The sequence below is a fragment of the Callorhinus ursinus genome, unplaced genomic scaffold (assembly GCF_003265705.2).
Source record: "Callorhinus ursinus isolate GAN/ISIS: 27379988/994484 unplaced genomic scaffold, GSC_fseal_2.0 scaffold15, whole genome shotgun sequence".
NCBI lineage: Eukaryota > Metazoa > Chordata > Mammalia > Carnivora > Otariidae > Callorhinus > Callorhinus ursinus.
In genome coordinates, this window is record NW_027397077.1 from 646,518 (window position 1) to 660,808 (window position 14,291).

The 14,291-nt window shown below is 52.5% G+C and overlaps 1 protein-coding gene across 2 annotated transcripts in view; it reads left to right on the forward strand.

Moving 5' to 3' along the window:
• The window catches only part of SIN3B (SIN3 transcription regulator family member B), a 35,635-nt gene that overhangs the window by 7,775 nt on the left and 13,569 nt on the right, over positions 1 to 14,291 (forward strand). For both annotated transcript variants that reach the window (XM_073900937.1, XM_025885057.2), the window contains exons 4-8: positions 347 to 547; positions 2,394 to 2,537; positions 9,526 to 9,648; positions 10,742 to 10,831; positions 11,318 to 11,436. In XM_073900937.1, the coding sequence (XP_073757038.1) occupies positions 347 to 547; positions 2,394 to 2,537; positions 9,526 to 9,648; positions 10,742 to 10,831; positions 11,318 to 11,436 (677 nt within the window). The remainder of the gene's footprint in view (positions 1 to 346; positions 548 to 2,393; positions 2,538 to 9,525; positions 9,649 to 10,741; positions 10,832 to 11,317; positions 11,437 to 14,291) is intronic.

Consider the following 14,291-nt stretch of genomic DNA (forward strand, 5'->3'; position numbering starts at 1 on the left):
TTAAACAATCCACTTTTCATATATTTCTCCCGTATGCTCATTTTTCAAGGTGTTGGGTATCCATCAAACTCCATGCTCTTCGATCAGGTGGAGGTGGGTTCATGAGACACGCCCAGGACGGTGCAGATGCACAGCGTGGTGAGGGAGGAATTACCTGCCTGTGCGTGCCCACCCACCACTTCCTTGCCTCCGGGCCCCCACAAGGAACGTTCTCCTGCATCGCATTAAAAACCTGGGCTCCGTGCTGGGTATTGCTTGGTCTGACAGACCGTGGCTCTGTCTGGAGCTTCTCACATCTGTTCGCGGGGTCAGGCCTGCCAGTAACTCACTGTCGTGCTGTTGTCAGGAGAATTCGCACAACCACAGCGACTGTGCGGAGAACTTCAAGCCACAGATGCTGTATAAGGAGGACAAGCCGCAGGTGCCGTTGGAGTCGGATTCCGTGGAGTTCAACAACGCCATCAGCTACGTGAACAAGATTAAGACCCGTTTTCTGGACCACCCAGAGATCTACAGGTCATTCCTGGAGATCCTGCACACTTACCAGGTAGGAGGCCCCACGTCACACTGGGCGGGCGCTGGTGGTGCCATCCCATTCCTCAGGGTGCGTCTTGAGGCAGTCATGTTTTCTGGTCTGAATTCAGGAAATCCTGTACAATTCCGATGTGCTTTTTTTTCTTTTTACCTAAAACCTACCATTTTAACCCTTTTTAAGTGTCCAGTTCCATGGCATTAAGTACATTCATGTTGTGCAGCCTTCCCCGCCATCCATCCCCAGAACCTGTTCATCATGCAAAACCCAGATTCCGTCCCCGTGAAACAGTAACTCCCCCAGCCCCTGGCGCCCGTCATCCCACTCCCTGCCTCTGTCAGTTTGACAACTCGAGGGACCGCCTATGAGCGGGATTATACAGTACTTGTCCTTTTGTGTCTGGCTTCTTTTCGCTCACTGTGATGTCCGCAGGGTTCATCCATGTTGTAGCCTGGGTCAGAACTTCCCTCCTTCTTAAGGCTGGAGAACATGGCATGGATGCACCACTTGGGTTTATCCGTTCATCCATCGATGGGCACCAGGGTTGCTCCCATGTTTCTGGCCCTTGTGAATAATGCTGCCGTGAACACGGGCATCCAGATACCTGTTGGAGTTGTTAGGATTTTAATTTGCTCCTTGAGGCACCTCTACATCCCAAGGAGTACTAGGAAACACACGGTACGGGGATTTAAAAAGAACCTAAGAAGATGGTCTTCTTTCTTAAGACTGCTTCGCTAGTGTTTTGCCAACACAGCTACGCTCTGTTGATGCAGATTACAAGTGGATTACAAGTGGGCCCTGTGCCAGGCAGCGGGGCAGCAAAGATGAATGGCTGCTGCTTAGTTCAGTCTGGAGGTGGACAAGACTTAGAGAGGGATGGGGTGGGGAGAAAGGGAAGCATGTAGAAGTGTGTCTGGATTCACAGTTGCCAACCCTGACCGGGGGCTGGGGGAGGGGGGTGTCAGGAAGGGCAGATTTAGCTTGAATCCTGAGAAATCAGTCAGAACCACCAGGCAAATGAGTATAGACAAAGGGTGGACTTTCTCAGTGCTGGGAACAGCCCATGCAAAGTCCCGGGGGTCAGGGCAGTCAGCCAGCCTCAGGGGACCTGAGGAAGGGGAGGGGTCAGACAGCAAGGGTGCTGGACGGGTCGTCTCCTTCCCTTCACACTGCGGAGTGGGAATCTGGAGCTATGCGCTTCGAGAGAGCCCCAGCTCTGCCTCCTGCTCTGTCACACTCCCGGGTGTAAAGTTGACAGGGAGTTACTTCTAATGGCCGTCCTGAGTTCCTGCCCTCCTGACCCGGGTCCCCTTCGGTCCTCATCGTGTTGCTTTAAGCTCTGGATTAGGCCATCTTCCTTCAACTCTCGGGGTCTTTCTGACTCTGGCTGGAATGGCCCCTTGCCCTGGTAGTCCCTTTCCTTCCTTTTACCCTGTTTCCTGTTTCCAAGGCCCAGCGCCAGCCCCACACTCCCTGCCCGGTCCATGGGTTCGTTCCTGACCTTGTACTTCCTCAGCCTCTGGTTGAGGACACGTAAGGACTGAGGCCAGATCATTCCATGATTGTGCTCCTGCCCACATCCCCTCCACGCTGCCACGTAAGCCCCATCCCTGGCCAGGGCTCAGGCTATGTTGTGGGGTGGGGCGAGGACAGCGAGGCATGCAGGGTACCCCGAGTTGTTAACAGGGTGGTGGACTGGGTTCCTTTCCCCCAGTGGTGGTAGGCATGGGCTCTGCCAGCCGGTTCTCTGTTTCGTGAGTCGTCCCTCTGTCTCCTCCACAGTGGGATGCCTGAATGTCACAGCCTGGGGTGCCTCGTTCCTTGGCTAACGACTCATTTTCCCTTTCCCGAAAATCGGCAGAAGGAGCAGCTGAGCACAAAGGGCCGGCCATTCCGCGGCATGTCTGAGGAGGAGGTGTTTACCGAGGTGGCCAACCTCTTCCGGGGCCAGGAGGACCTGCTGTCCGAGTTTGGACAGTTCCTGCCTGAAGCCAAGCGGTCCCTGGTGAGTACGGGGTGCCCACCCTGGCCCGAGGGCCACCTTCCTCTCAGCTGGGACCCTGTTTCTCAGTGCGGCCCCGAAGACCAGGCTGGGCTGATCTGTCCTCCGGGGACACGCCGGGTTCTCCCAGAAGCCACACAGCATGCAGACAGCCCTAGGACCCCGTGCAGGCTCACCTCCACATCCTGCTGGAGCAGATCCTGAGCAGGGCCTCTCTTGTAGAACAGTGCCCGGGGGGTGAGGGCCGGTGGGGAGGTGGAGAGCATCCTGCTATGGAGACCTGCTTGTAACCAGTGCCCTGTAGGAAGGTGCCAGCGGGGGCAGTCTGAGGCTTGGCAGTGACTGTGGGCTGGGGGGTGGAGGGCGGAGAAGGGTGAGGAGGGGCCCGGGATGGGGGGGTTGGGGGTGCAGCCTGCACCATCAGCCTTGTTCCCCCCGTCACTGCCTGAGGCCTGCTGGGTTGCGCTTTCCTTATCTTCTTTTCATTGTATTTTCTGTGAACGTAAGACTTCCTTAAAAATTGAAGTAAGATTCACATAACATTAAATACCATTAAAGTATACAGTTCAGTGGCATTTGGTGCATTCACCATGTTCTGCAACCAGCTCTTCTGTCTAGTTCCAGAACATTCTCATCACCACAGAGGAGACCCCGTCCCCATGGGCAGTCCCTCCCCATTCCCCCTCCCCCAGCCCCTGGCAGCCACGAATCTGCGTCTGTCTCTGTAGATTGACCAGTTCTACACATTTCATATACATGGGATCCTACACCATGTGGCCTTTAGTGTCTGGCTTTCGCTCAGCATGATGTTTTTGAGGTTCATTCACATCATAGTGTGCGCGTCAGTATTTCATTCTTTTTTGTGGCTGAGTCATACCCTGTTGTGTGGATGAACCACATTTTGCTTATCCAGCCATCCGTTAGTGGACATTTGGGTTGTTTCTTTTTGGTGATTGTGAATGATGCTGCTGTGAACATGTGTGCAGAAGGATTTGTTTGAGTCCCTGTTTTCAATTCTTTGGGGTCTATACCTGGGAGTGGAATTGCTGAGTCATATGGTGACTCTGTGTTTCACTTTTTGAGGGACTACCAGACTGTTTTTCACAGCAGCTGTACCATCTTCTCTTCTCACTAGCAGGGTACTTCACACTGTCATTCAACACTTGGTGTTCCATTTTCTTTTTAAATTATGATCTAGTCATTGTGAAGTTGTATCTCATTGTGGTTTTGCTTTCCATTTCCCTGATGACTAATGATATTGAGCATCTTGTGTGCCTGTTGGCCATTTGGTTTTTTTCTTTTCTTTTTTTTTTTTTTTTTAAAGATTTTATTTATTTATTTGATAGAGACACAGCGAGAGAAGGAACACAAGCAGGGGGAGTGGGAGAGGGAGAAGCAGGCTTCCCGCTGAGCAGGGAGCCCGGCAAGGGGCTCAATCCCAGGATCAAGGCAGACGAAGGCAGACGCTTAACCAACTGAGCCACCCAGGCACCCCTGGTACCTTTTTTTTTTTTTTAAAGATTTTATTTGTTTGACAGAGACAAGAGACAGCGAGAGCAGGAACACAAGCAGGGGGAGTGGGCGAGAGAGAAGCAGGCTTCCCACCGAGTAGGGAGCCTGATGTGGGACTCAATCCCAGGACCCTGGGATCATGACCTGAGCCGAAGGCAGACACTGAGCCGACTGAGCCACCCAGGCGCCCCACCTGTTGGCCATTTGTATATCTTCTTTGGAGAAATGTCTAAGTCCTTTGCCCATTTTTTTAGTTTGTCTCTTTATTATTGAGCTGTTAAGGGTTTTTTATATATATATTCTGGATACTAGGCCCTTATTAAAAACTTTTCTCCTTTTTGTAGGTTGTCTTTTCACTTTGTCAGTGTCCTTTAGTGCACACAGGTTTTTAGTTCTGATCCATTCCAATTATCTGTTTTTTCTTTTGTTGCTCATGCTTTTAGTGTCTCAGAATCTATGCCAGATCCGAGGACAGGAAGGTTTCTCTTTGTATTTTCCTCTAAAAGTTTCTATAATTTTAGCTTTCATAGTTAGATCATTGATGCATTTTGAGTTAATTTTTTTTTTATATGGTGTGAGGTAGGGATCCAACTTCATTCTTTTGTTAGTGGAGATCCAGTTTTCCCGGCACCGTCTATTGAAGCGACTTTTCTGTTCCCATTGAATGGTCCTGGCACCCTTGTTGAAAACCAGTTGGCCATAGTTGTATGGATTTATTTCTGGACTGTTCAGTTCCAGTGCATTGATCCCCCACGTCTCTTCTTAGGCCAGGAACCACACTGTCTTGATTACTATAACCTTGTCGTAAGTTTGAAATGAAGAAGTGATTTGAATTGTGTTCTTTTTGAAGATCATTTTGGCTAGTCAGAGCCATTTGGAATTCCATATAAATTTGAAAATCAGCTCTTCCATTTCTGCAAAAGGGAAAAAAGCCATTGGGATTTTGATAGGGATTGCATTGAATCTTTAGATTGCTTTGGGGAATATTGCCATTTTGATAATGTTAAGTCTTCTGGTCCGTGAACATGAGGCATCTTTGCATTTATTTAAATCTTCCTTAATTTCTTTCAGCAACATTTTGTGGGTTTTGATGTACATGTCTTGCACCTCCTATTTAAATATATCCCCAAATATCTTATTCTTTTTTTTCTTAATTTCATTTTTGGATTGTGGGTCATGAGTGTATACAAATACCACTGATTTTTGTGTTGATTGTGTTTCCTGCGACTTTGCTGAGTCTGTTTATCAGCTTTAATAGTCTTCGTATAGTCTCCGCTAATAGAGATGATTTTCCTTCTTTTCCAATCTGAATGCCTTTTAGTTCTTTTTTTTTGGCCCAATTGCTGTGGTAGAGCCTCTAGTACTGAGTTGAGTAGAAGTGGTGAGAGGAGGCATCCTTGTCTTGTTCCTGATCTTACAGGAAAAGCTTTCTATCTTGCACCTGAGTGTGCTGGGAGCTGGGGGCTTTCCATAAGTAAATACCCCTTAATCAGATTGAAGAAACACCCTTCTATTCCTAGTTTGTTGACTGTTCCTTTTCCTCTTTTTGTTCTTCTCTGCTTCGGATGGTGACTTGGGTCCTGCGCACACGAGAGGCCCCCTCTCCCACCCCCCACTGAAGTGCATCACTACCACCTCTCCTGGGTCCTGCTTCTAAAGGAAGATGCAGTGGGGGGCAGGGCTGGGGGGCAGCACTCTTGAAGTGGGAGGGGCTTGGTGGGGTGTGTGGGTTTGGGTACCACCAAGAGTCACATGGCCTTCCAGCGCCCATGAGTGCCACCTCAAAGTCGGGATGCCACCAGGAAGCACTTCCTGAGTCAAAGTCAGAGAAGCTCTGTGCCTCCCTGTGGGGTTGACATCAGGTCCTAGAGCTGTCGCCTGTCCTTCACCCTGCCTTGAACTTTGGGTATCCTCAGGAGCTAGAGGGCTAGGCAGAGCCCTGGGAACACACAGTCCAGGTCGAGACGCTCACTCCATGTCTGCAGGCGCCCAGGAGGGCTTGAGCCAACAACCTTACTCACCTCCCGGGCCTGGTTGCCTTCTCTCTCACACGGGGATGAAGGCCTTCCTGCTCAGACTTGGCGAGCCAGCATCCTCTTAAGTGCTTTGCGCTCAACCCAGCACAGGTGCAGTGCTCTGGAAAGAAGAGCTGGGATTGTTCAGGAAAAGCAGGCAGAGGATCCAGATGGATTGTCCCCGCCCCCTCCCTGTGCCAACGTCTTCTGTCCCCCCTGCCCTCCCCGAGTGTCCACCCAGGCGGCAGGGCCTCCCCCTGCCTCCCCAGGACCAACCAGCCTGCTGCCGGGCCTGCGGGAGGCCCCTGGGGAGGGCTGAACAAAGTGCTCCTGTGGAGTTCCTGACCCCGTCCCTGGGGGGACAGCGAGCCCACCTGCACCAAAGGCGGCTGCACTCCCGGCTGAGCCCACCTCCTCGTGTCCGCACCCGCACGTCCACTCTCAGCGCCTCCCCCGCCAGGCACAGCATCCCTCCTTGCGCTTGGCCCCCTTCTCCCAGATGATGTCCTGTGCCGTCCTAGCATCACTCCCATTTCTTTCTCTGCTTGCCAGAGAGCCACCTCACTGGCCCCAGGGGCCCCGTAGACGAGGAGCAGAGGGATCTCACCGCGTCCTGCCCGCCGCGCAGCCTTGTGTCAGCTGCGGACACTCGGGCCTCCACGTCCCCCGGGAGCCGGAGCTGTGCGCTGCCGCATGCCGGCCAGCCCTGACTCGCCCCCTCACAGGGCACGCTTGGTGGGTTGGCTGACTGTCGTCCTCTTGGATCCGCCTCTTACATCTTGGCTCTAGCCCCTGTGATGGCAGCTCTTCTCCTGAACCCTGCCCTTGCTGGGGGCAGCATGGGAGACAGGGGTAGCCCCCTCCCCCGCCGGGAAGAAAGGCCTGGCTGAGTCCCAGGCCATCTTTCCCCGCTCTGGCAGAGATCAAAGGGCCAGGGCCGTGCCCTTTGTCCACACCCCAAGGAGGCTGGAGAGAGCAGCTCTGCCTGGACAGGAGGTGGCCGGTGGGGGGGGCGGGAGGGGGGAGGAGCTGGAGCAAGGGTGCACGTGGAGGGACCCCTGGCAGGTCATACCCGCAAGCCTCAGTTCCTCCTCTAGGAAGCGGCCATGAGGATGTCTCCCCCTAAGCCCGCTGGGAGTTTCCTCAGCAAAGTCCTTGGCCTGGGTGAGGCAGGGACTGCAAGCGGAGCCCCTTCTACAGCTGTGGGGGGCAGTGCACGGCGCAGGCCGGGGAGTTCTGCAGGCCTGCCTCCAGGGCAGCCTTTTTGGTGTCCAGGACTCAGTGCTGGGCGGGCTGCAGGGGGCAGTGGAGCCTCCTGTCCTCTGATTGCTGTGGTCGCGGCTCCCCCTGCTGGGCACCACTCAGCACTTGCGGAGCTGGACCCCGACAAAGCCGGCCCAGAAAAATACGGAAAGGGCACCTGCCCACACAGTTTTTTGAAATAGCATTTGTTACCGATTCAGCAGAGTTCATTGATTAGAGCATCTTGTACATTTCAAACGATTGAATCAATTCTTTAAAAATTATTAAAAACACCCACAAAGAATCTGTTGTATAATTTGATCTTTATCCTCACCGTCCTTTGTTAAATTTTGAATTTTTATTAAAACAGCAGGAAAAAGAAACTAAAGATGAAATCTGATATTGTTCTTATTAAATGTGACCACTTGGCCTAAGTCAGAGTCAACAAACTTTTTTTTTTTTTTTTTTTTTTTTTTGGTAAAGGGCCTGATAACGTCTTAGGCTTTGCAGGCCAGTGGGTCTCTGTCACAAAGACCTGGCTGCAGGGTTATGGTGGGGAAAACCGCTTTGGATGGTATGGCAACCAGTGGGCATGGCTATGTGCCAATAAAACTTTATTTACAAAAACAGGCTGAGCATGGTGAATATGCCCAAAGGGTCTTTGAGGGTCCATCTAGCTGACACGGTCACAAATGGGGACATGTAACTATAAAAAGTAAGAACTGTCTGAAGTGTTAAGGAAACTGGGTAAGACTGGGCTTGCCTTCCAGCTGGGGGAGGCGTGGCTGGGCGAGCAATGAGTCTCCCTGGGAGGGCCCTTGTCCCACTCAGCGCTCACGGTGTCACCTGGCCCCCTCCTTCAGGAGTTGGTGCTTGCACCTGTTCTGGCATCTATAACAAGAAATAGCAGTCAAAGGTGTTTCCACTTCAGGTTCTTAGAGTAGCTTTGAATCTTCAGAAAATTTCTCCAGAGAAGCGTAATCCCCTGAGGGTCAGGTTTTGCCTGTAGTTAAATGATAGGTCTTTAATATTGTTACAATTATTGTCATAAAAACCATGTGTGTTAATGAGAAAATCCAGCACTAGTTAGAACATCAGACTTGAAAAGTAAACTTCTCTTTCCTTGTCGCAGTTTCCTGGTTGCTCTCTTCAGAGTTAGGTACTCACAAGTATCTTATACTATGTATCTTTCCAGAAATTTCCTACACAGGGGCAAACAAATGTTTATCCTAAAGAAAAACTGAATGGTATCCTGTTTATTCTGCCCCTAGGGTTTTTTTCTTGTTCCTGTAAGAATGTATCAGGTCTGCCTGTCTCCACACACAGAGCTAGCACACTGGTATCTGGTAGTTCCTGGCTGGTTTGTTTGGATACACCACAACTTACTCACCCAGCCCACACGTTGGGCCAGCAGTACTCCCTTCAGGTGGTGTCTCCACGTCCCAGGTGTGGTGGTGGGGTGACTGCCAGGTACCTCCCTGTCCCAGCACACATCTTGCAGAGAACCTGAGGTCTGTCTGCCTTCCCCATGTCTGCTCAGCTTTCTGGCACATTCACATAAATGCAGTCCTGCACTGTTTTTCCAGAACTGTTCCTCATAAATATTGGCAACACCCTATAGATACCCCACTGGTGATGAGCGTTCCTATCTATTAAGCATAGAGCCTGGGAGGACCAGTGACGAGCCCGCCATTGAGTGATGACACTCCTCAAGACCGGTTTTTCCATTCATAGAAAAGAATACAGACTTGGCTGGAAGACCGCCCCCCCTCCGCCCCCCGTAAGCTGGTGGCCATCGGCTGTTTCTTGCTGCCAGGGCTTCGTGCATGCCAGTCCCCTGCCTGAAATGCTTTCTCTTTCTTTGGGGTGTGCAAACTTGCAGGCAGACCCCTGTTGTCAGTGGTCTGTTGGGTAAGCCCTGCGCACCAAAGCCCAACTCTCATGTCTCCCCACTGTGCCCTCCTTCACCTATCAGGACCGTCATCCATCACAGCCATGTTAAACTGTGATAATCTGGGTACCCGGGTCTCTCCTCTAATAAAACAACGAACATCTGAAGAGCTAGAGTTGCAGACGGGGCTCCTGGCCTGTGGCAGGCAGCATTCACTGGGGCCATGGGCTGAGCCCAAAGCGGTTCCACACACCCAGACACCAAGAGCCAGTACCGAGGAGCCCAGCTATATCTCTCCAGCACTAATCACCTCTTGTGTTTGTGTTTGTAGTTCACAGGAAATGGGCCGTGTGAAATGAACAGTGTCCAGAAGAGTGAACATGAGAAGAATCTGGAACACAGCAAAAAGCGCTCTCGGCCCTCGCTTCTCCGTCCGGTGTCTGCACCAGCCAAGGTAACCATCAGCTGTGCACATAGATGTCCACCTATATGGACCCCCAGCAACCGGGCCCTCTCTGTAGACGACCTAGGAAGCAGTGTGCCCAGGGCATGGGCTGAGTCTGGACCCTGGTCTCACTGGAATTCACCAGCTGTGGGACCTGAGGAGTTCGGCTCACCTCTAAGGTGGCTGTTCACTCATTACCCGTGGCTCACAGGATTGTTATGAGGAGCATTACTTCTTCCTGTAGAAACAGGATGTACTGCTAGGTCCGCTCCTTTTCGCCATGCTCTTTCATGGGCAGGCCACCATGTGCAGTTGTGCAGGTCGGTCACTGCGCAAGAAGCCCCGTTGGGGGGTGAGCGGGGCGGAGATTCAGCTCCTGTTGCACTCATCACCCATGATGATGACTCTAATTCCATCATTTTTTGTTCATTTACTAGTTGGTTCTTTACTGTAAGGAAGAGCTTTTCCTTCGTCCCCATTTATTGGGTACCTACATGAGCAGGGACTCTGGGTTGTGATCTGTGAGTTTTATTGTTCATCTTGGCATCTAAACTGTCTCAGATTTGGCCGATGTGGCCCCTTTGAGCTGGCTTCTGTGTCCTCCGGACATGTCCCCCGCATTGGGAGATGGTTTTGTAGGGTCTTCAGTGCCTCAAGCATGCAGCCAATTTCTGGGCTAAGCGCAGCTTAGAGACAAAACTCTTAACAGAGATTTAAAACCCAGGCTTCTCTAGGATCATCTTGTCTTCTCTCTATCCCCTTGCCACCGCCATTACAGCCCACGGGACAAAACAGGCAGGGGGAGAGGTTTCTGATACTACATCCCAGGATACATCTCCCTTGCTATTCCAATTTTGTGATGCTACCACCTATTACCAGAAGCCCTAAACTGCTGAAATTTAGAACCCAGATCATGGGTGGAGCAGCCTTCACTAGGCCACAGAGGCTGAGATGGGTGGTCCTGAGATTTTCTCCACAGGGGTCCTGCGCAGACCCCATCCAGCCCCTCGTGGCAGTTGCTGTCAGGGAGCTCAGCGCCGGCGACGCCCTAACTCTGACAAAGATGCCCAGAGCCTTCATAGCACGGGATTTCTCTCCACAGAAGAAAATGAAACTCCGAGGTACCAAAGACCTGTCCATCGCTGCCGTGGGGAAGTACGGCACCCTGCAGGAGTTTTCCTTCTTTGACAAGGTGAGCCGTCGAGGCTGGCCTCACCCAGCTCAGGTGTGCAGGACGGGAGAGCCCCTGCGAAGGGAGCCGGTAGGCTGGGCAGCGGCTGGGGGGTAGGCCGGGGAGAAGGGGCCGGCACCCAGCTTTGCATCGTGGGTGGCAGTGCAGGCAGAAAGTAGCAGAGCTCGGGACCCGCGCAGGTTTGAAGACACATGTCGGCCTCCCCGAAGCTGTGTGGCTTTTCTAAAGCCAGGGTGGTCATGGGGCTCCTGCCCAGGCTCAGTGACAGGAGCCAGCAAGCTGGCCCCGCGCACATATCCTCCGAGCTGTGAATTAGTTGTCTGGAGCCCCTTGCCCTGCTGACCACAACCGGTTGCTTGAGAGCACGTGCATCAGTGACTCCGTGCTCACCTAGTGATGTCTGAGCCGAGGGAGGGGTGGGGTGGAGTGGGGAGTGCGGGTGGGGCCTGGCCCTCCAGGGCCCCCCCTCATTCCCTCTCCCTGCAGGTTCGCAGGGTACTGAAGAGCCAGGAGGTCTACGAGAACTTCCTCCGCTGCATCGCGCTCTTCAACCAGGAGCTCGTGTCCGGCTCTGAGCTCCTCCAGCTCGTCAGCCCGTTTCTCGGGTGAGTGATACTTCCCGGGACGTCTCGCGAGGTTGTGCATCCCTAACGTCTTTCCACCTTTCTGTTGCTTGTCGCTTTCGGGAAACAGTCAATGCTTTCTTTGATTTTTGTTTGTAAACTGCCATGGTGGTGGAGGTCATTCTGGATTGAGCCGCAGTAGAGTGAGAAAGAACACAGACAGGTCCTGGGCCCTGTTCTCGCACGGTGACAACCAGGATGCTGACGCTCGCACGATCCAGCTGTCTTGTCAGGTTTTCCTGCTTCATGCGTGCGTGTGCACAGCTCCATCACCTGCGAAGCGTCCTGTGTCCACCGCAACAGTCAAGACACTGAGCGGCTTCAGAACCACAGGGATGCTCGTGTTGACCTGTGGTACCCACACCCGCGTCCGTCCTCCTCCCCCACCCTGATCTTGGCCCCACACCCCTGGCAAACCCCTAATCTGAGCTCCAGCTCTAAAACTGACATAACAGAAGTGTTATATAGATGCAATTACATAGTACCTAACCTTTGTGGATTGGGTTTTCTTCACCCAATATAATCCTCTAGGGATTCACTTGATGCATGCTTTTAAAAATTCTGCCAATCAGAAATTGACAGGAAGAAGGAAATGGCCACTCGGCACCCCTGCCGGCCAGAGAGAAGCCCTGTCGGTGGGGTCAGCGGCCTGCTTCCGGCACAGGCTGCTGCAGAGGGTGGGCAGATGGGCAGACCCTGGGGGCTGGGGCGGCCGCCGGGAGGGCAGGGGTTTTCTAGCAGGTGAATGCACACGCACAGTGTGCTTTAGGAGCGGGGTGGGCCAGCCCCAGCATCGCCTCCTGCTCATCAGCTCTGTCACGTCAGGCAAGTTTCTTAGACAGTCTGAGTCTTAGTTTTCCTGTTATGAAAAGGGGATTTCTAGAGATACCACGCACAGTTTCAGAGCGCTCCAGGTGGGCCGTACACTTAAGACCTTTAAAATAGCGTCTGGGATGTGGCAAGTGCACATTCTATAATGACTGTGTAGCGGCTTATTTAGCCCTAAAGTCATTCCCCAGGGACAGGCGCTCCCTGAGCCCTTTATTATTGATTTTAAAAAGTTTTTTAAGTTTTCTTTTTAAATACAAAATAAAGCACAGATCCAGGAAACCACATGATGGATGACTTGATGAATCATTTTTAGGCAAAGCTCCTTGTGCCCACCACCCAAGTCACGTGTGGACCTTCGCTAGCCCCCAGGAGCCCCTCCCTGGGCCATCCCACTGTGCTCCCTCCCCCCTGAAAAGTATCACTGCGGAGCGAGTGCCTCCCTGCACTAAGGGTGGTGCGGGTACCGTCCAGCACACAGCTCACTCTTGCCTCCTCGTCTGGGTTTTGTTTTGGAACACGTCTGTGAGTCTCCCTCCCCCTTTATCCCCTGCTGTGCCTGTGGCGGCGCCCCGACACCCACAGCCCTATCCGCCACACCCCTCTGTCCATCGGGAGGCAGTGGCGTCCACATTCTTTCTGTGGCTCATTCATTTATGGGTTCACTGGGGGTTGCACAAGAGAGACCCTCAACAGCATTTTTCACCTTTTGGCGGCCCAGGGTAGGTGCTTGATTTCTCCCTTTATTACAATGGCTGGATGATGAGTCACATTCCTGTCATACCGGAACCAATTAGGGACCAATTCTTTTTTTCTTTCTTTCTTTTTAGAAAGCATCATACGGGCTCATGGACACATTTGATGTGTTTCAAATTTTTTTTTTTTTTAAGATTTATTTATTTTAGAGAGCGACTCCAAGCGGGAGGGGCAGAGGGAGAGGGAGAGTTAGACTCACGCAGGCTCCCCGCCGAGCGTGGAGGCAAACGAGGGGCTTGATCCCACAACCCCGAGATCACAGCCCGAGCTAAAACTAAGAGTCAGACGCCTAAGTGCGCCACGCAGACGCCCGTGTTTCAGTCTCTTTTAAAGACGAGGAGGCTGGGGCCCAGAGTGTGTGCCTCTCACTTTTGTCAGAGACAGCGCTTCACAAGAGAGCTGCCGTGGTGATGGGTGGGTCTAGGGTGGCCCGGCCCAGAAGCTGGCCCTTCGCTCATCCTCTGCCCTCGGGACACGTGCTATCAGGCTGGGCTGCAGCATCCTTTTTTTTTTTTTTTTTTTTAATTTTGTTTTTTTTGGATGTCTTTCAGCGTGCAGTGTGCGTCTGCATGATCATCGGTAGTGACTGCGTACTATTCCCTTACTTGCACGAGTTGTGGCTTTCTCAGCAGGGTCTGTAATGAAGGACGTTTGTCCCCGGTTTCTATAGTCAGTGCTAATAACTAAGGTCATGCTCCATAGGTTGGGATACTCAGAGGTCAAGTTAGGGTCGTCAGGCAGTGCTTCCTGAGATCCTGAGGGGGTACACACGCCAGGGTGACCTTTTCACTTGGGTTCACTTTCCCAGGCTGGTGGAGATCTCTTAACACTCTGAAAAATTGCCCAGAGCAGGATGGCGCTGTTATACACCCTCGGCTAAACCGAGGCTGGCTTTTTATATGGACTCGAATTGCATGCTCACTCCCACGGCAGTGTGTCTGTGAGCTCAGAATCCAGTGCTCTGGGTCTGGGTCCCGGCTGTGGATTGGGCGCTGTTGCTGGAAAGATGACATGCTGTGGTAGGCGAGGGGCCCGCGGAGGCCTGTGCGGGGCGGGCACGCCCAGTTGGGCGCGTCACCAGCCCCCAGTCCGAATTGGGATCCGCTTCCTACCAGCAGCATGTTGTTTGCATAATGGCCAAACCTACTTCCTGCCGTTGTCCGGTGGGGTGGGGGGGGATTAAGGGAGAAGAATGAAGGAGCTTGAAATTTGAGGTGCTGAATGGGTGGGCAGTATTGGGTTGGGGCCCACTG